Below are 21474 nucleotides of genomic sequence, written 5' to 3' on the forward strand. Positions count from 1 at the left end.
TTTAAACCATTTTTCGTGAGTGCTGGCTATTCTATGGACTGTCTACTAGTATTCCTAGCCGTGCACCCGTGCCTTTTTGACTAAAATACAACTTTTACATTTGCCTACAACAAAACTGGCGATGGAAGATTTACCCCCCAGAGGCCTATAATGGTCTGGAGTGGAGACCGACCGCCAGTTAGCGACTAATGGTGAGGCCTGCGGTTCTGATGACTGAATGGGATTCCATTCACCAGTGATCCCCGGTGCGCTGTTGAAATGGATGGAGTGGCCCAGGATGGGGGCCAGAGAAGTACCTTACATTGAACGTGGCCAGCTACCTGGCAACCCAGAGGTAGAGATTCAGTCCGTGTGGGTTTGATACTTGGGACCGGCGTGTGTCTGGTGATAGCCGGGCTGGTTGTGTATTTGCTGCACCTTTACTCGTAGCCTGGAGTCTGCGGAGCAAGTCGATGAAGGGTGGATACACCTGCGATTAATCCTGACATCAGGCAGAGGTGAGAACCATCTAACCGTTGGTGTTGAAAACCTGATGCGGAGCTTATTCCAACAGCACACTATTTGTCTGTTCATGCCCTGCATTGAACCTCTGACTGTATATGATAAACATGAGGAAGTTTATAACCGTCTGGCAAGTGCCAATAATATTCATTATCCATGGAGCGATGTACATGATCTATGACTCTTGCTAATACGGATACGTGGGCATGTGTGACATTCAGGGGAGCCTGAACCACCATAGACTGTGGGACGATTGGATCAGGACTATACACCATGACTCCAAATGGAGTTGGACAGTGGGAACTTCTTTGCAAAAAACTTTTTTATTTTTTACTTTTTTATTTTTGATATATTTTTTTACTTTGTATATTCCCCACTTGTGATATTTTAGACCTTTTTGAGGTTTTGTGTCATTTTTATGCATCAAACACCTTGTTTATACGTACTGGGTTAACACTTTCACTCACAAAGGTGCCTTTAATTACCAATATGGCATGTTTCACTTAAGTATTTTAATAGGCACATTTGTCGATATACACTATTAGTTTTATATGGGACACATACAGTATGAGCATATCAGAGCATGAGTATTTTTAGTAGGGTGTTTCTTTAGTTTATTACACAAAACACGTGATACACATACATTTAAGGTTTAAGGTTCCTATGTGTATATATTTGTGATTGAATTAGCTTACATGTCCCTATAGCAAGAATGTCATCTAAACTAAAATTAAAGGGCCATATACAAAGTGGGATATTGATATCACATGATATACTGTGACACTACTGGTAAAAGTTTCTTTCCCTGCAGAGGTTGGGCTCACAGCCGTGAATTCAATGAAGTCAATTACCGCAGATTCACTAAACAGCTAACTGAGTTGAAGTTTTGATACTTGATTAAGTTAACAATACGAACGATGAAAGTAGTCTCTGAACAGACCTGACAACTTTACTCAACTTAAGGTTGTTGTTTGCAACATTTCACAACATTTTTTGTAACATAACTTAATGCTATGCTGAGAAAAAAGATGCTATAGTAACATATGTAGAGAGATACAGTTGCACAACACCATGTTTTAAATCAGTGAATGTTTTTATCAGTGAATGTTTGTATTATTTTAATGTTGAGATTATTTATAAGATGTCATCTAGATATATGCTATTTATATATGTGCTGTATATGTTCAGTTGGACTTATAAGTAATGAGTGAGATATTTAAATGGCAGTTACGTTTTGAGAGATGAGGTCACCACGTTAGCTCTAATTTGTCTAGCTTCCCGGCAAAATTTTGTATTTATGGCAGCTTTACGAACCATTAGACACTTTGAGAAAGGCTTCAGAGGAGGCCGAAACGTCAGTCTCGCATTGAACAATAAAACATTTTTTATACTATATTTAAGACCTGAGAGTGTCCTTTTGTTGGTTACTCTATATATATATATATATATATATATATATATATATATATATATATATATATATATATATATATATATATATATATATATATATATATATATATATATATATATATATATATGTATGTATATAATATAAAGTGCCATATAATGATAAAATAGGCAAAAACATGTTTTATGCTTTTTTGGTCTCTTTGTGATTCTGTTGTGCAGTCTATTATAAAAAGAGAAAGAAAATGTGTTTAGATCAATAAAAATGTTTGTGATTCTTGCTTAGGCCAATGCTTAGCGCAATTCTAAGAGCATATGAAACTAATAACCCAACATAATATAGTGGCAGTTTGTTCTTGTAGAGCTTGAGTAGTTCAACACTGGGAATATTGAGCGAACATTAGTCCAAAGGTTACACACCGCTCACTTGTCAAGAATAAATTTCACTTGCAAACCTTACAGTAATGCCTCTTGAACCATTAATAGGAATGTGGCCGTTGATCTTGTCAGGTTTCATGTATTACATGCCATTCATCAGCAGTCATCAGATGTCCACATCAAAGCCACATCTCCTATTAAAAGAAATCAGTGCCTTACAAAATGTTGACCGAGCTGCAGATGAAATGTGTCCTGCATGCAAGAAATGGTAATTGAGTGTCTATGACAAAGTCAGGACATTTCTACTATAAAAGGTTTTTTCGTATTTCATCTTTCTTGAAAGCACCCAATAATAATTATTGCTGTGTCTAGTACCCTGGTTATGGTAATGTTTGTGTTAACCACATCTGCAACGTTTCAGTCTCTAACAGAAAAAAAAGACTGCACAGTTTTCTTTTCTTTAAAATACTCATAGATTGTTATTTTCAAACAACAATGTATGTGTCACACTTATCCTAAGGGTAGGACTACATGGGCAATTTTGGAGCGATCTGACGCGCTGCGCAAAAAAACGCAGAATTTGACGCCTGCGTTATTGTGCATCACGTTGGATCGCTCCAAAATTGTCCGTGTAGTCCTACCCTTAGATTTGTAGGAAGGTGACTGTTCTTTATTAGAGTAAATACAGCATTAGTTGATTTTCTTTTTCTTTACAATCTTTCTTGTTTAAGCTAAAGGAAACCAGAACGCTCCAAATTACTCGATCTCCCATAGACTCCATTTTAATCAAATAAATCAAATTTAACAAAAATGATTCCCCTTTTCTCTGTAGTAATAAAACAGTAATTGTACTTGATCCTAACTAAGATACAAGTCATCTTTACTGGAGGCAAAACAACCTTACTGGGCTTATTTAGGGGCACATTTACTATTGGTCGAATATCGAGGGTTAATTAACCCTCGATATTCGATCGTCAAATTAAAATCCTTGGACTTCGAATATCGAAGTCGAAGTATTTACCGCATTTCCTTCGATTGAACGAAGGAATTTTAATCCATCGATCAAACAATTTTCCTTCGATCAAAAAATGCTAGGAAAGCCTATGGAGACCTTCCCCATAGGCTAACATTGGTGCTCGGTAGGTTTTAGGTGGCGAAGTAGGTGGTCGATTTTTTTTTTAAAGAGACAGTACTTCGACTATCGAATGGTCGAATAGTCGAACAATTTTTACTTCGAATCGTTCGATTCGAAGTTGGAGTCGAAGGTCGAAGTAGCCAATTCAATGGTCGAAGTAGCCAAAAAAAACTTCGAAATTCAAAGTATTTTTTATTCTAATCCTTCACTTGAGCTAAGTAAATGTGCCCCATAATGTTTAAAAAAATGTTTTAAAATGATTCCTCTGTAATAAAACAGTACTTTGTACTTGATGGTTACTAAGCTGCATGAATTCATATTGGGGGGCAAAACAATCCTATTGGGTTATTTCATGTTTAAATTATTTTTTTAGTAGACAAAGTACGTTGATCGAAATTATGGAAAGAGCCCTGGATCTGGAAAATCCTAGGTCCCAAGCATTCTACATAATGGGTTCTATATCTGTTTACTATGTTGTTAAATGACATCTCCCAACAGCCAATGGCCCAGGTTGGCTTAGTGTGGTCATGTGTCTATAGTCCTATAGGGGATGTGTGTTGTATATAGTTGCCACAGTATAAAAAGGCCCCTCGGTACAGTGTTCCCTTGCACTCTGCATCTTCAGCTGCAAATTCTCTTTGAATGGTCTCTATAGTGTGCCCCTTGGAACTCAAACACTTGTGCTTGTAGTTGTCATAAACCCACATGTTCTCAGCTGTCTGGCCTTCTTAGTGGATTATTAAACCTTAACAAAGATGTAGGGTAGAAATGCTGCACGTTGTGTTTTTGGGTTCTATGCTGGTCATTGTCTGGAGTGCAAAAACATGAATCAGCATGAATGATACATTTTACGTCAAGCTTTTATTCTGGGTGGTTAAGGGGGTTTGTATGGTTGTTTCAACTGCATTATTTAATACTCTGAAGTCCATATGTAACGTAGAAGAAAGCAGATGTCCCACATCATAACACTTCACTTGAGCACAGCTGCAGAAAGCTGCCCGGCACAATGCTAACGCTGTTTTATGTGACTCTGAGAGAGAGAGAGTTGCCAGGAAAACCACAGCAGTTTTCAGCATCTTCTCAGTCCATCCATACTCTGTCCATCCCTGTGACATCTATTCACATAAGCGCTGTAAATCCAACGACACACAAACATATGTTGCGGTTAGCTGATGCAAAGTCTGAATGGCTGTAGTGAACTCCATATGACGGCCTGTGTTAAAGTGTGTCGTGTACGAGGGGTGGAAACTCAAGTAGGGTTTGTAACCTTTCCAAAAATTACATCTGCTTTGCACAATGGAAATATGCACTATGCAAAAGTAAACTCTTATTTTATTATTATGAATAATAATATTATTATTAATTATAATAATTCACATTTAAGCTAATGCGCTCTTGTGTATATCTGCAAATGAAATGGTGCCTACAAAAATATATAGGGACAAGTTTTATAGCTGTCATGTACAGTGTGTATTTCCATGCAAATTCTGCAGTTCTGCACTGATGGAACCTATGACAGGTTCCCATGGAGTAAGGGGCAGATTTATCAAAGGTCGAGGTGAATTTTCGAATGAAAAAAATTCTAATTTCAAGCTCGTTTTTGTGTACTTCGACTAGGGAATAGTGCAAATTCGATTTGAATTTAAAAAAAACGTCGAATATCGAAATTCGAATATCGAAATTTTTTTCATGTACTGTCTCTTTAATAATTCAAATTCGACCATTTGCCATCTAAAATTGCTGTTTTAGCCTATGGGGGACCTCCTAGAACCTATTTGGAGTCAATTGGTGGACTTTGAAAAATCTAAGTTTTTTTGGGGAAAAACTTAGAATCCAATTCGATTGAATACTTTATTCCTTTGATTTGTATTTTGTACGATTCAAATTCGGGACCTATTCGATCGAAAACGGACCTATTCGACCAAAAAAAAAACTTCGACTTAATTTCGGTTGGTCTTTTTGAATTCAATTTTGACATTTTTTCAGTTTGAAATTCGACACTTGATAAATATGCCCCTAATTATCAAGACAGCAAAAGTCTCTTAAAGAAAAAGTGGCTATTATTTCAGTCGGCACCAACAGGTACAAAATAAAAGCAATGTTTCTTTCCAAACAATAAGAAAAGCTTTTAGCAGCAGTCTCAGTTCAATAATAACAAAAAGGCAGCAGAGCTACAGACCTTCCACACGGGTGAATGTGTGTGCACAGGCACATAGGATCCTTGGGGGCACATTTACTTGGTTCGAGTGAAGGATTAGAATAAAAAATACTTCGAATTTCTAAGTATTTTTTTGGCTACTTCGACCATCGAATTGGCTACTTCGAGCTTCGACTACGACTTTGAATCGAACGATTCGAACTAAAAATCGTTCGACTATTCGACCATTCAATAGTCAAAGTTTCGACCACCTACTTTGCCACCTAAAATCCTTCGAATCGAATGATTTTTCCTTCGATCGTTTGATCGCAGGAAATGCGGTAAATCCTTCGACTTCGAAATTCGAAGTCGAAGGATTTTACTTCGACAGTCGAATATCGAGGGTTAATTAACCCTCGATATTCGACCAATAGTAAATGTGCCCCTTGGTGTCAAGATTCTTCCCTTTAGTCTTCTTCTTTTTATGTGTCTGTTTGGGGAGAGGTTAAATTCCTTGAAATTCTATTTGGGGACAATTGGGTGGTAGTTGCAGGTGGGAGAATTATGGGCTTTACAACAAGGCTGTCCATCCTAAATCTTCCCTGCTAAAGTCCTGTGGTTACATTGGGCTAGTACAGAAGCCCAAAACATAATGCACAACATTTCTAGCTACTTCTTTAGTTAAGCTTTAGTTTTCCTTTATGCACATAACATTTCAACAATATTAACATCCCATATGTATTTTATTTAGAAAGTTAAATGAATGCTCAAAATATAAACTGAAGGTCTGGCATGTGCATATGGAAGAAATAAAGGGGACACTCTCACCTTAAATACTTTTCCTTTTGGTAGTAAAAGAATGACATATAATATCAGTGCAGAGCAGTGTACTGTATTTCTTTTAAAATGTCATCTGTATTAGTTTTACATTCAGGGAACAGAAACAAGCATCAGTTTCTTTCAAGACCTTCTTCCATTATGTGGCATATGAGGCTGTGACAAGTGACATTACAGAAGGTCATGTCACTTTTAACTGCTTGCATTAAAGCTGTCTGATTTCCCCAGTGCCCTTCCTTCGTTTGATTAATACCACTTGATTCCATCCAAATCTATAAAAAAAAACCATAATATAAAGTGAAAAAAAGCCAATTTGCTTTCTTAAAATAATAATTTGACATACAGATGAAGCCACTTGGATTTGTGAGATAAATGCGTCATGACTCATGGTTAATTGAAGAAACTGCGTTATATAAAGTCATCTTAACTCATTTAATGCATTTAACCTTTCCATTAGCATACCAAAGCACCATTGTGAACAATGGTGAATGCTTTAATTAGATGGGATGTTGTGACGCAGTTTTCTGTGTTAAATGAGATAAATGGGATATCTGTGTTTAGTTATTCTGTGTCAATCAGACAAACCAAAGTGGCTGCATCTGTACAGCATGAACAGATAACTTTCTGTAAAGATAACTGAATTTGTTATACATAGTTCCACCCTGAGCCAGTGAAGGTAGTTTCCAGTATTTACAGAGCATGATTTATAAGTTTTAACTTAAATGTTTTTATCAAGTAGTACAAGCAGTTATATCAGTAAAACTGCTGTTTCACTCACAATACATTTTCAGGCCACTAATAATTATTTCACAATGATTTAAACATTTTGACTTCAAAAGTTATTGTACTTTTGCCTGTTTCTAAAGAACTGTTTTTAGTTGCACATTCAGTAGAACCCAATTCTACTTCTTTTTCCAGAGGACCAATTTCTCTAAAAGTCAGAGAAGTGCATTATAAATTGGTCAGACAACAAATATTTTGAGATTTAAATTCAGAAATTGTAAAACCAAGGTTTTACTGTACTTTGTGTGGCAATGTCCACCTACAGTATCTTCTCACATCAATGGTTTAAAATGAATATATATATATAGTGAATAAAGTACCCCCTCTTGTAAAATATAAGGATATTATAAGTTACCGAGGAGTTTCATGACCATATAAAAACACGAGGCCGAAGGCCGAGTGTTTTTATATAGGTCATGGAACTCCGAGGTAACTTCTAATATCCTCATATTTTGCAACTGGGGGTACTTTATTTATTATAATACACAAGTTTCAGTGAGTCATGTGACAGAAATGACATCAGAACTCACCGTTTATAACTGATGACATCAGAACTCACCGTTTATAAGGATATAATTTACAGGATATTCATGGCTTTTGTGTATTTTATATATATATATATATATATATATATATATATATATATATATATATATATATATATATATATATATATATATATATATACATCGAGTCCAAAGGTGCTCTCCGTTAACTTTGTAACAACCTGGGTGCCAGCACAAAGGTAATAGGTATTTGCAAGAAGAGCGACACTCACAGGGTTTTCTTTCCTGATCTTCGTCAGGAGATTACAAAAAAAAAAAAAAAATATATATATATATATATATATATATATATGTATATGTATATATATATATATATATAAATAGCAAAAAAGAAAAAGATGCACACCAGGATTTGCATACAAAAAATTAAAATTCCATATTTATTAATTTACATTAAAATTCGGCCAACGTTTCGGTCTGCTCCTAAGACCTTTATCAAGACCCCAAGGTCCTGATTATTCTGGATAACAGGTCCCATACCTGTATACAAAAATATTTACTTTAGCCCAAGTTTCAGTTTAAGTTGTCATTGCCGACATGTTTCATGTTATCTTGGATGAAAGATTTGAGTCATTTCTCAACTATATGGTAACGGACCTAGTAATTCCTTTTCTTTATGGAGTCATTTTGCCCCTCCATTGACCCTTTGCTTCTGAATTTCATGATAAATGAAAACATTTACTAAAAGCACCATGTTTCAGTGACAAAAATAACTTAATCTACTATTCTTTTATATTGGAAAACAACAAGATCATCTCTATCTGCCATATAATTTACTACCTTCATAGAATTCACCACATTTTTTTATCCCTATAGGTCTGGAAAGGTGATTTAAATGGCCCTTTCACCTCAGTTAAGACAGACAGGAGGCAGACTACATTATAATGTGCAGCATGTATCCTTGATAAACACCTCTATCATACAGAGGTGAGCTAGTGCATTTATCCTGCAGGTCAGGACCTACAAAGCTATCTGGATGAGTATTTGAAAGACTCTAAAGACCCTGCCAGCCTCTCAACTGAAAGCCAAAAGCAGTAGCCTATTAAATGCATTTGGATGGAACAAATCAAAATAGACAAAATAAATGGGGACACATTTTGGTTTCGATTGCAATTACTGCAATTTTGTGTCCAAAGTGTTGTCAAAAGCAAAGTTATATTTATTTTCTTCACTTTGTTTAAATTACTTTTCTTCTTCTCAATTTAATTCTGACCATGTATTTATTGGAAAAACTAACCAGCATTTTTCTGCTGTCTTCTAACCAGGCTGGATCCAAAACTTTTTTTCATGGTTATTTTAAACGAACACAGCATGCTTTACAATGTCGTATATTATGAACCTCAGAAAGATATTTAGAGTAATTAAAGTCTCTGTCTGTATTAAGAATAGTCATATATTATACAGTAAATCTATTTGTATCAAGAATACATTTTAATCATCCAGGGTGCATTCAATAAAACTAAGTTTAGATAATTTAAAGAAGTCACAATATGCTCAAAATGTACAAAATTGTGTTCATTACAGAGGTACAATCACACTTTAGGGTTGGGGCAGACGGGGCAGATTCGGGGATAACTATTGTGAAAATAAACATTTAATATAAGCTTCATTATGCTGAAATAAGATACTTACTAGATACAATCAATGAAAATTTTTGTACTGTTTCTAAAATAATCAAGCTATTTATAACTGTCCCACTCTCAGCATCTCTCTCTCCTGATTCTCTTTTCTTGCAGGAGTTGGCATCATATAGCCTATATAGCTGCTCTATATATATATATATATATATATATATATATATATATATATATATATATATATATATATATATATATATATATATATATATATCAATATCTAATATATTAGAGCTACCTCAAATAATCAACTCCAGCACACACAAAATTACAACAAAATAAAAATAACTAACTAACTGGCACATATCTTGCATGTAGAGAGACACGACTTATGTTGATTTTTAAAACGATGAGCTCTCATACATCTTCTAGGAAAATAGAGCCCCCCAAAGGCAGCGTTAGTGGTATCAGTCCTAACTATTAACCAATATCTGACTCCAACTCCTGAAAGAAGAGAGCATTAAAGGAGAAGGAAAGTCGTCTCGCACTTGGGGGTAGAGTCCTGCGCGGGTCCATTTTTTGGGACCCGTACCCGTACCCGACCCATACCCACAACCTGCAATCCGCAACCCGGACCCGCAACCCGCATTCTTACCCGCTTGGAACAGCTACCCGACCCTACCCGCAAGTACCTTATCCGCAACCCGGACCCGCTGATCATCAAGAATCGGGAAGTGCTGTCATTGTAAAGTGACATCATCGGAAGTAGACGTGATCAGAAAAAAAGGAGTAAAACAAGAAGTGCTGTCATTGCAAACCGGAAGTGACATCATCGGACGTTGCCGTGACCAGAAAAAAGGAGTAAATATTGCTATTGAGATTGTCGACCCACGACCCGCAAACCCGCAGAACCGCTCACCCGCTTCTTTACCGGCACCCAGAACTTCTCCCCTCAACACGCAAGGTACCGCAGGTTTTTGCGGGTAACCCGCCGGTACCCGGCCCGCTGCAGGACTCTACTTGGGGGTACCAAGTGAATGTATTTACTTACCGGAAACTCCGGGCCGGTGCTCCTATAAGAGCACCGGGGTTATTCCAACCATCACCACGGAGCGATCTGCTTCCGGCTTCCTTTTGCCTCTCGCGGGTGTGCATGCGCATTAGAGTGAAAAGCCGAACTTTAACTGAAAATGTGGCTGTTTCATTCTACTGCACATGTGTCTGCGCCGGGAAATTTGAAGAATGAAGAAGCCGAAAGAGGATTTGTGGTGCTCGCTGGAATAACCTCGGGCCGGTGCAGTTTCTGCTGATAGGAGCAACGGCCCGGGGTTCAGGTAAGTAAATACATTCACTTGGGGGTTTCTAACATTTGGCACCCAAATGTAACCAGGAGTGGTTAATACTAATGATAATTTTCACTGGAACAGCTCAAAATGTGACCAGTTCCTACAAATGGAGTGAGACTTTTAGCAAGCAACCAAACGCAGATTTCTCCTACATGTAATATAAAGGTAATATAAGGGACATTTGTGATATAAGGGCAATAACCCATAGCAACCAATAGCATGTTTACTTTTAAACAGGTGGCCACAAAATGCTTTCTGAATGCTTATAAACAGTGTTAGTGATGTAATCAGTTATATTGGATGATTAGTGATGTTATGTAACATGACGTATCTATAATAAAAAAATAATGAACCCCTACTTTACATAGTGAGGTTATAGAGGTCACTTTATAGTTCCACCACCTGTATATTTATTATATTATATATTTATATTGTTGTGGCATTCCTTGGTGACTGTTATTATCCTTACATTATTTTCTGTATATTTCTCTTTACATAAAAATACTTTCGTTTTCAGGTTAAAAGAAACCCTTGCAGGCTGCTTCTGTGCAACATTTATTTATCTACCTTGAAAAAAATCTAACATAAAATTAGCTCTAGGGAATATTTTATATATTTTTATTATATCGGATTTCTTTCCTGTCCACTTTGAATTTAAAGATGCTGCTTTCACATTATGCTCATTACAATGCGACTAAAAAACAAGTTTTTCCCCATCAAAATATTACGGAACTAACAAAAGCAGAAAAGCCATATTCTTATAAAATCGTAACCTGTCTCTCTTTGTGCCGCAGGTAGTGGAGGACATGTTAGAGGACGAAGAGGAGGAGGATGACAAAGATGACAAGGTAATTATCCTTCTGAGCTCTTGGGTACCTGGGGTAGCAGACTTTAGGCACAACACTGTTTTCTTACAGACAGTTAAAGGGAGAAAAAAGAAAAAATGAAATGTTTTAAGCCAGAGAACTGAGCAGACTGTTCATCATCCTAACAATGCTGCAGTGTATGGCAAGAAGGAATAGAGAGCTATAAATCCTTTTCTTCTTAGTCCAGAGCTGGGTCAAATATTTTTTTTCCTGTCAGGAACAAATATAATTCAGCTTGTCTCGATCTTGATAGCTCTTTCCAAGATAGCTACAGTGACAACTGTTTATGAAGGACAAAAATGTGTCCTGTCTTGCGCCTTACAAATTGGTCTGTACCTAGAACAGATAGTGCTGTAAAAAAAAAAAGGCTGTTACGATGGTCATTTAAAAGGTAATAGACACCACTGAAGACTTGGGGGCAGATTCATTAAGGGTCGAATTTCGAAGTTAAAAATACTTCGAAATTCGACCCTCGAATTGAAATCCTTCAACTTCGAATATCGAAGTCGAAGGATTTAGCGTTAATCCTGCGATCGAACGATCGAAGGATTTTTCGTTCGATCGAACGATTAAATCCTTCGAATCGAACGATTCGAACGATTTTAATCCAACGATCGAAGGAAAATCCTTCGATCAAAAAATCACAGGCAAGCCTATGGGGACCTTCCCCATAGGCTAACATTGACTTCGGTAGGTTTTACCTGCCGAAGTAGGGGGTCGAAGTTTTTTTTAAAGGGAAAGTACTTCGACTATCGAATGGTCGAATAGTCGAACGATTTTTACTTCGATTCGTTCGATTTCGTTCGAATTCGAACGAATTTAACCAATTCGATGGTCGAAGTACCCAAAAAATACTTCGAAATTCGAAGTATTTTTCATTCGAATCCTTCACTCGAGCTTAGTGAATGGGCCCCCAATTGTCACATTGTTTTTGCTGTAAAACCAAACCTTTATGATTCACTACATTGCTCTGTGTGGTTTCTAAAATTGCCATCAGCATTATCATTATTTGGTAAATAGCATATAGCCAATATGCGGTTGTGGTTTAGTGCAGGAGTAGACGCATTCAGTTTTTTTCAATGGGGCTGTACTCACACAACCGCATGTTGAGAACGCAGGTTGAGATGCAACATGCTGCATTTTTCCTGCGTTCAGAGCCTACATGCGCCTGTGTGAGTACAGCCCCACTGAAAAAAACTTAATGTGTCTACTCCTGCGCTCCCCTGCGGCTGAACGCATAAAACTGGAACGCAGGGGAGCGCAGCTTCATTCACTCATCTGTAAGAGCCCTTAAACGAAACACAGGCAAGTGCAGGTTTGAACGCTCATCAGTACGAGCCTTTTTTTGTAGCTCCGTGAGTAGGTAACAGAAAAAACTGCACCTCCCTTAGATCTGAATTAGCATCACTTGATTTTATGCCTGTGATTATTGCTCAATAACACTAAGGGGCAAATTTACTTATGGTCGAATATCGAGGGTTAATTAACCCTCGATATTCGACTGCCAAATTGAAATCCTTTGACTTCGAAGTCAAAGGATTTAGCGCTAGTCCTACGATCGAACGATCGAAGGAATAATCGATCGAATGATTAAATCCTTCGATTCGTAGGATTGTAATCGATCGATCGAAGGATTTTCCTTCGATCGGAAAATTGTTAGGAAGCCTATGGGGACCTTCCCCATAGGCTAACATTGGCCTCGGTAGGTTTTAGGTGATGAATTGGGGGTCGAAGTTTTTTTTAAAGAGACAGTACTTCGACTATCGAATGGTCGAATAGTGGAACGATTTTTAGTTCGAATCGTTCGATTCGAAGTCGAAGTAGCCCATTCGATGGTCGAAGTAGCCACAAAAACCATTCGAAATTCGAAGTTTTTTCCCTCTATTCCTTCACTCGAGCTAAGTTAATTGGCCCCTAATAAAAAACCTACAAGATGCTCCAATTTTAGGTTTTATGTCCAGCTAATTGTAATTTAGGATTGTGGAAGCGGCTTTTCACAGCTATTGAAACACATCAGTTTTTCATCCTTGCCCCGCAGCTGGAACAGAGAATTGCTGTATAATATCCATTATAAAGGTTTTCTGACACAGTATAAGTAAAGCATTATGTTATCAATCAGCATTTTAACTGATAAATCCAGTTTTGTCCACCTGGTACTGGGGCAAGTATATGGTGAGCTATCGGGTACTGGAAGGGTTAATAGTGTTGGATTAGTCCGCTATTCAGTTCAGCCACAGTACAGAAAAATAGGAGAGAGAACGAGAAATACAGGCTTGTTTCCACAATTCATTGTGTCAGGATATGATAGCACTTGAATTGGTCGTCCTTGTGGGAATATGAAAACCAGAGGGAGGAAATTAGAGTGACCTTGTACCACAAAAGGAATGGATTCTGCTAGCAGGACTACTTTGCTGCACACAAGAGTGCAGTGATAAAGGTCTCAAGCTGCCTCTGCTTTTTTTTTTTTTACAATACCTGAAAATCTCTTTGCTGCTACAGGAACCTTCAAAAGAAAAGAAGTTACAATTAAACTTTTGAAAAAGGGAATTGGTGATATTCATGAAAGAATGGAGGGGATGATTTTCTCCTTCACAAGCTCCCTTTATTCCCTAAATCACTCCCTTAGGAATACCTCTTTCTTTCTCTATATTTTAGATTTACTTCTTCGTTTCCTGAAAGCTCCTGCACCTAGATAATAATAAAAGGGTAAAGATACTACTGGACAAAATGAAGTAGGCATGGCTCTGGCTGATTAGTTATAGTGGAAGGCAATGGGACAGTCAATTAATATTATATGAAACTGTTTAGCCTCTTTGTCCACAATGTCACTAGGGGGCTAATTCACTAAGGGTCGAATATCGAGGGTTAATTAACCCTCGATATTCGACTGGGAATTGAAATCCTTCGACTTCGAATATCGAAGTCGAAGGATTTAGCGCAGATAGTACGATCGAAGGATTATTCCTTCGATCGAACGATAAAATCCTTCGAATCTGACGATTCGAAGGATTTAAATAAATCCAATAATCCTTCGATCAAAAAAAGTTAGGCAAGCCAATGGGGACCTTCCCCATAGGCTAACATTGACTTCGGTAGCTTTTAGATGGCGAACTAGGGGGTCTAAGTTTTTTTTAAAGAGACAGTACTTCGACTATCGAATGGTCGAATAGTCGAACGATTTATACTTAGTATCCTTCGATAGTCGTAGTCGAAGGTCAAAGTAGCCCATTCGATGGTCGAAGTAGCCCAAAAAAAAAAACTTCGAAATTCGAAGTTTTTTAACTTCGAATCCTTCACTCGAAGTTAGTGAATCGGCCCCTTAGAGTCCTGGGTGTAGCCGGCTGCAGGTATTTCATGCAAATTTAAAGGGGAAGATAAAGCAGTAGGTGTGAGTGGCAGTCCCTATAGCTGTATAAAATCAGAAGCAAGTATCAGTTGCAAATGGGGACTATTTTAAGAATAACTCTTCTGAATTATGAATAGAAATAGTGATGTGCAGGTAGCGAAAATCGACCAGCATCAGACCCTAACCAGCTGCCCCCCCAGCCTGCGCCTGACCCTAACCCAGCGCACTCCCCTCTTTATATACCTGTGCTTGACCTGCCCCCCTGTGATATCATGAAAGGGGCGGGGCCTGCACAAGTATATAAAAAGTTGCTCACAGAGGTGGAATGAAGGCTAAAGTTCAACCCGAACCTGCCTAAGGACGTACTGCGTAAGTCAGACCGAACCCGCCCATCACTAAATAGAAAGTCACGTCTGTTCTGCATCTATGGAAAATTGATTCATCAACATACAGTACCATGGCATGTGGAATCCATATGTTTACTAGTTTTGCTTAGATGTTGACAGTCAAAAACCCTTCCTTGTGCAGACTTCAACTCTGTGGGTGTTATTGTAGCAGAAATCAGTATTTGATTTATTGTCTCAGAATTTCTATCATGGGCAGATGTTCAGTTTCATTTTAAATATTGTCCAAGACCGTTTTTTCCTCCTTTTTCCTGGTATTGCAATGTTTGATGGATTGGTATCTTAATTAAGGGAGGCTAGGTGAGGCACTGTCTCCTGTGGCCAGAAGGTAGATGTGTAGAGGTCTTCTAAAGGCTGCTGCCTTCAAACACTATGGAGCAGATTCCCTAAAGGGCGAAGTGACTAACGCTAGCGAAAATTCGCCAGCGTGACATCCTTTCGGAACTTCGCCAATTCCCTAATGGGCGCAGGTGTAACTTCGCTAGCAAAGGAGATAGATGCTAGCGTTGCTTTGCACTTTAATGGCAGGCGAATTTTCGCTCTGGCGAACGGACTTAACTCCGCAAATTCACTAAGATGCAGATTTTACTGAACGTTACCTCATTCGCCAGACTTGCCTTTGCCACCTCAGACCAGGCGAAGTGCAATGGAGTGCATAGGACTTCCTCAATTTGTAGTGCAAAAATTTTCTAAGTCCCAAAAAATGCTGGCGTCAGAGTGATAGCCTGCAAAGGTTCGTAAAAATGTTTTTGGGTAACCAGGTTCCCCCCTACATTTTCTAACATATGGAACATAAACTATACACTGGGCTCATATGTAGGGCATTATAACAACTTTATTTTATTTTTTAAGGTTCCCTGGACTTGTGTAATGTAATGTATTTGCTGCAACATATACGTCAATGCATTTGCATTTCCTGCCGTATGCAAATTAGGCAAAGCTAGTGCAACTTCACCCTGGATGCAACTTTAGGGAATTGGCGTTGTCCTAGCGAATTTACACCTGGCGAAGTGTTGCGATGGCTGCGAAGCAGTCGATGACCAATTTTTGCCGGTTATGGAATCTGCCCCTATGTGAGAGCTGATGAAAGTGCTGTACTCTATTTGTATGTTAAGAGGCCCATTTATTTACAATCCAATTGCGATCTTTTTCCTTCACACTTTTTACAATTGTATCTTTTAATAAATTCAATGACTATTTGTGGTTTTAGAGTTTGTGAGTTTAGTCGTGGTTTCAAAAACCTCTACAACCACTAAAATTTGACTTTCAATAAATAAGCCTCTAATGGGGGAATATAATATGTTTCATTAGAGCAAAGAACATTCACAAAGACCTTTGCGAATGTTAGAGACCAACATTTCATTGTTTGCGTCCTTTATGAACAATTTGAGACCTCAACGACTTCCTCTCAAAGTTTGCAAACAAATGGCTTTTGTGAACATGTGCAGTGAACAGTATGTAATAAAAGTTCGCAATCGCAAAGGGGATTTTTTTGCAACAAAATATTTACCGAAACTCCAGAGCAGGTGTTAACGCTAACTTTTGCTTAGCAATAATAAGCAATGTAATATTTTTTACATTGCTAGCATCGCTAAACATATGCAAAAAAACAAAAACAATACTTGAAATTTTAATTATATTCCCCCATAAGAGTATAATATACATAGTAACATAGTAAGCGAGGTTGAAAAAAACACACGTCAAGTTCAACCTTTTAACTTTTTTTAACCTGCCTAACTGCCAGTTGATCCAGAGGAAGGCAAAAAACCCATCTGAAGCCTCTCCAATTTGCCTCAGAGGGGGAAAAATTCCTTCCTGACTCCAAAATGGCAATCGGACTAGTCCCTGGATCAACTTGTACTATGAGCTATCTCCCATAACCCTGTATTCCCTCACTTGCTAATAAGCCATCCAACCCCTTCTTAAAGCTATCTAATGTATCAGCCTGTACAACTGATTCAGGGAGAGAATTCCACATCTTCACAGCTCTCACTGTAAAAAACCCCTTCCGAATATTTAGGGGGAACTTCTTTTCTTCTAATCGGAATGGGTGACCTTGTGTCAAAATGGGTGACCTTGTGTCAGAATATATAGTGCCAAACTCCAGCCATATTAAAATGAAACCCTAAAAAAAAGATATAATTTTCTATGCCATGATTTCAAACAATGTTGTTGAAACAAAGAATGACTATAGGTTATTATTCTACTAGGACAAGATAATAAACCACCTGATTATGTAGGATGGTGTTTCCCACATAAATAATTGTTTCCAAAATCCACGGCTAGTCCATCTAAATATAAATCTATGTTATTAGTATAGGTGCAGGATCTGTTATCTGAAACCCATTATCCAGAAAATTCTGAATTACAGGAAGGCCATCTCCCATAGATCCATTTCAATGAAATATTTTAATATTTTAAAAATTATTTTTGTATTTATGGTCTTGTAATAATAAAACAGTAACTTGTACTTGATTCTAACTTAGATATAATTAATCCTTATTGGAAACAAAACCAGCCTATTGCGTTTAAGATTTTTGCTAGAGTTAAATTACAGAGATCCAAATTATGGAAAGATTCCCTGTTCCCAAGCATAACAGGTCTCATACCTATTTACATTTCAAGCCTATATCAGCCATATATTAAATAGATATTTAATTAAGGAAACTGCTTCCAGTTTTCCAGTGAATATTATTCAGCCAAATTCAGAAAATAAGGCAATCGCTTGCATCTCTCATCTTCTCAATACAGGTATGGGACCTGTTATCCAGAATGCTCGGGACCTAGGTCTTTCCGGATAATGGATCTCTCCATAATTTAGATCATACCCTCTGAATGCAAAAATCCTGAAAAATGTGTAATTTTTTAGCATAAAATCTGACTCTTTTAAGAAATCACAAATTTTTCGGAATTTATTATACCCCGAGGATGGAAAAGTCCGAATCAGAAAATCCAGCATTTCAGACCTGTCTAGTTTGCAAATAAGTCAATGGAAGAAGTTCCAATGATTTTTTTATGTGAGCTGGGTTTCGTGCAATACCCTGAAGATTTCGGAGTTTTTGGGAAAAAAAACCTTAAAAAAATTTTCGGGTGAAAATCCGAAAAAAAAAGTGAAATTCTAATTTTTTCCCATAAAGCATATTGTCGGCAAAATCTACTAATAAATACGTCAAAAAACCCCGTGCGGAATAGATTGGAGTTTGTTGCTGGAAATGTTGAAATAAATTTCTAGAGTCTACTAGATTTTTATGTAAACATTAAACAAACCCAAAATGCTGGTTGCGCTTCCAATATGGAGTAATAATATTTTAGTTTGGTTCATTTACAAGCTACTGTTTTATTATTACAGGAAAAAGTAATAATTATTAAAAATTAGGATTATTTGGATAAAATGAAATCTATGGGAGATGGCCTTTCCATAATTCAGAGCTTTCTGGATAAAGGATTTCCGCATAATGGATCCTCTACCTGTACTCTGGAGTGCCAAACACATACAATAGCCTGGTGCAGAATTGATAGCTTTTAAAGGATGAAGGAAAAAATCCTCTATTAATTTACAACCTCGACCTTTGCTTCTAGTAGAGATGTATAGTTACATAACACAGCAAGAACTCACTCTCTGGCAGAAAGCATTAGAAATGTCAAAAAACTCAATGTGATTTGTTATCCCCTTAACAATCTTCTCTGCAAACTTACACTTGAATAAGGATGGAAACATAATGCTCCCCAGTGAACTTGGCAGTTTTCTGTTGGAAGTCAGCAGATTGGATGATGAATCTCAACGGAATGTTGTGGCCCTTTTAGATTCATCAAGTTTTACATGAAGTAAGGCTGCGCTTATAAGTGGTAAGAAATAATAAGCATCCATGTCTAGTAATAAATGTAACCTTCATTGAGAAGGTCAGCCTTATGATTTCTGAGGCCTATTTATCAAAATTCGAATTTGTGAATTTTAGAGTTTTTTTTACTCAATTCAACTCGAAATTTTACCAAACTCGAATGTTTGCTTATTTATTAAATCATTTGAATCGAAAAAACTCAATTGAAAAAAACTGGAATGCACTGAAATGCATTTTGTATTCCACTATTTTGAATGTGTCTAAAAACTCTTCAAAAACTCAAAAACTTGAGTTAAAAAAATTGTGTAAATTTTGCCTAGGGCAACTCCTAGGGGCCGATTCATCAAGAGTCGAATATCGAGGGTTAATTAACCCTCGATATTCGACTGGGAACTAAAATCGTTCGACTTCGAATATCGAAGTCGAACGATTTTGCGCAAATCCTGCGATCGATCGATCGAAGGATTTTTCGTTCGATCGAACGATTAAATCCTTCGAATCGAACGATTCGAAGGATTTTAATCCAACGATCGAAGGAAAATCCTTCGATCAAAAAATCACAGGCAAGCCTATGGGGACCTTCCCCATAGGCTAACATTGACTTCGGTAGGTTTTATCTACCGAAGTAGGTGGTCGAAGTATTTTTTAAAGAGACAGTACTTCGATTATCGAATGGTCGAATAGTCGAACGATTTTTACTTCGAATCGTTCGAATCGTTCGAATTCGAACGAATTCAACCAATTCGATGGTCGAAGTACCCAAAAAATACTTCGAAATTCGAAGTTTTTTACATTCGAATCCTTCACTCGAATTTAGTGAATCGGCCCCCTATTTTCTACTGTACATGAACTAACAAGGTTTTAGGTGGCAAAGTTGTATATTCAAGTTTTTCAAAAAAAAATTTCGCACTTTTAACTTGAACATTCAAGTTTTGGAAACCCTAAATCAAATTCATAAATTTGAATCGCAGTAAACATTTATATTCGAATCCTGATAAATCAGCTACTTTATCAGGCTGAGCCAATAAGGTGTGACTGGCAGGTAGGAGCCTATATCCTAGCTATTGGTAAGTGCTAGGCTGGGGCAGAGTCCAGTAACAGGCTAGAAGTCAGGACAGACAACAGGCAAACAGAATCCAGGAACAGGACAGAGGCCAAAATGGGGAGAACCACAGTAACAGGGCAAGGAAGGGTTCTGGAACACATAAACCAAGCAGGGAACAAGGAACCACACAGGGTCCACCATGGTCACCGCATGGGTTCGGGTGCTGGTGCGTTGACGTCAGCGCCCAAAAATGTGACGTCACACCGCCACATTTTGGCTCCAAATTCAAAATATTTTTTTTTTTTGCATTTCCATTTCCATTTTGCAGTACAATAAGGACAATGTGCAAAATTCCTATCCTCTTTACAACATATTCATGTTATTACTCTGTCAATTACTCCAGAATAATAGTACAGTGAGGTCAGAGGATTGTTCTACAAGGTAAAAGTAAAATAAAGTTAATAGATGAGCCAAAGCCTCTCTTTAATTGAACTTGAAACATATGCTGCAGGTATGCAAATGTGTCCCAGCTGTTGTGCCCTGGCCAGTGTCTGTGCTTCCTCTGATTACCACAAGGCAGCTATTAGTCCTGTAACCTTTGGACGTGAGGCTAAGTGCCATGTTACATGCCACAAAGCTACAGCACCTGTTTTATATTCTGCAAAGACCCCTGGTAGGCTTTGCATAAGCCAGCCCATATGTTTTCACTTAGCAGATTGTTGGGTGATTATAAAAAGTGTCTTTCTTAAAAGCTAGTGCAGATATTAGTCACTTTTTCACAAGGAGAAGGCAGGTTGGTGGCTATTGATGAGGTCCGTATGGCTACATTTCCAGAAGTGATCTTTGATGTGTGATGGAATATAACTTTTCACCCCTCGCCTTTGGCGTATTATATAGTTACAAAACTTCTAAGCGAGACCTTGCTAAGTGTTCCATTTTTTTGTATTTCATAAAAAGATTATTATAACCTTGTTGGCTGTAATTTGTTTTGTTTTTTTTTAGAAATAACAGGCTGTCATTGCATAGACAAATTGATAAAAGGCTTTCATAAAGCATGCATTAGATGCTGAAGCAAGAGTTTTTACAGACTGCTGTATACAGCAGATGCATATTGAAGGTGATGCCCTCCCTTTCTCATAGTTCAAGTAATACTTATAAACTCAGAATGCTAAAATGATTTAAAAGATACCAGGGAGAGTAATGCAGTTTCTTCAGATTTTTTTTTTTATTTGATAAATCTTCAAAATTTTAGTTTGAAAATTGCAAACTAAAAAAAATTATCCTGTAATTGTCTTGAATCACAG

General features: G+C 37.4%; 1 protein-coding gene across 3 annotated transcripts in view; it reads left to right on the forward strand.

The window, feature by feature from the left end:
• Positions 1 to 21474, forward strand: part of LOC108707234 (multiple C2 and transmembrane domain-containing protein 1) — a 359140-nt gene that overhangs the window by 299781 nt on the left and 37885 nt on the right. For all 3 annotated transcript variants that reach the window (XM_041580463.1, XM_018244369.2, XM_041580464.1), the window contains one exon: positions 11465 to 11518. In XM_041580463.1, coding sequence (XP_041436397.1) covers positions 11465 to 11518 — 54 coding nt within the window. The remainder of the gene's footprint in view (positions 1 to 11464; positions 11519 to 21474) is intronic.

This window comes from Xenopus laevis, chromosome 1S (assembly GCF_017654675.1).
Source record: "Xenopus laevis strain J_2021 chromosome 1S, Xenopus_laevis_v10.1, whole genome shotgun sequence".
Taxonomy (NCBI): Eukaryota; Metazoa; Chordata; class Amphibia; order Anura; family Pipidae; genus Xenopus; species Xenopus laevis.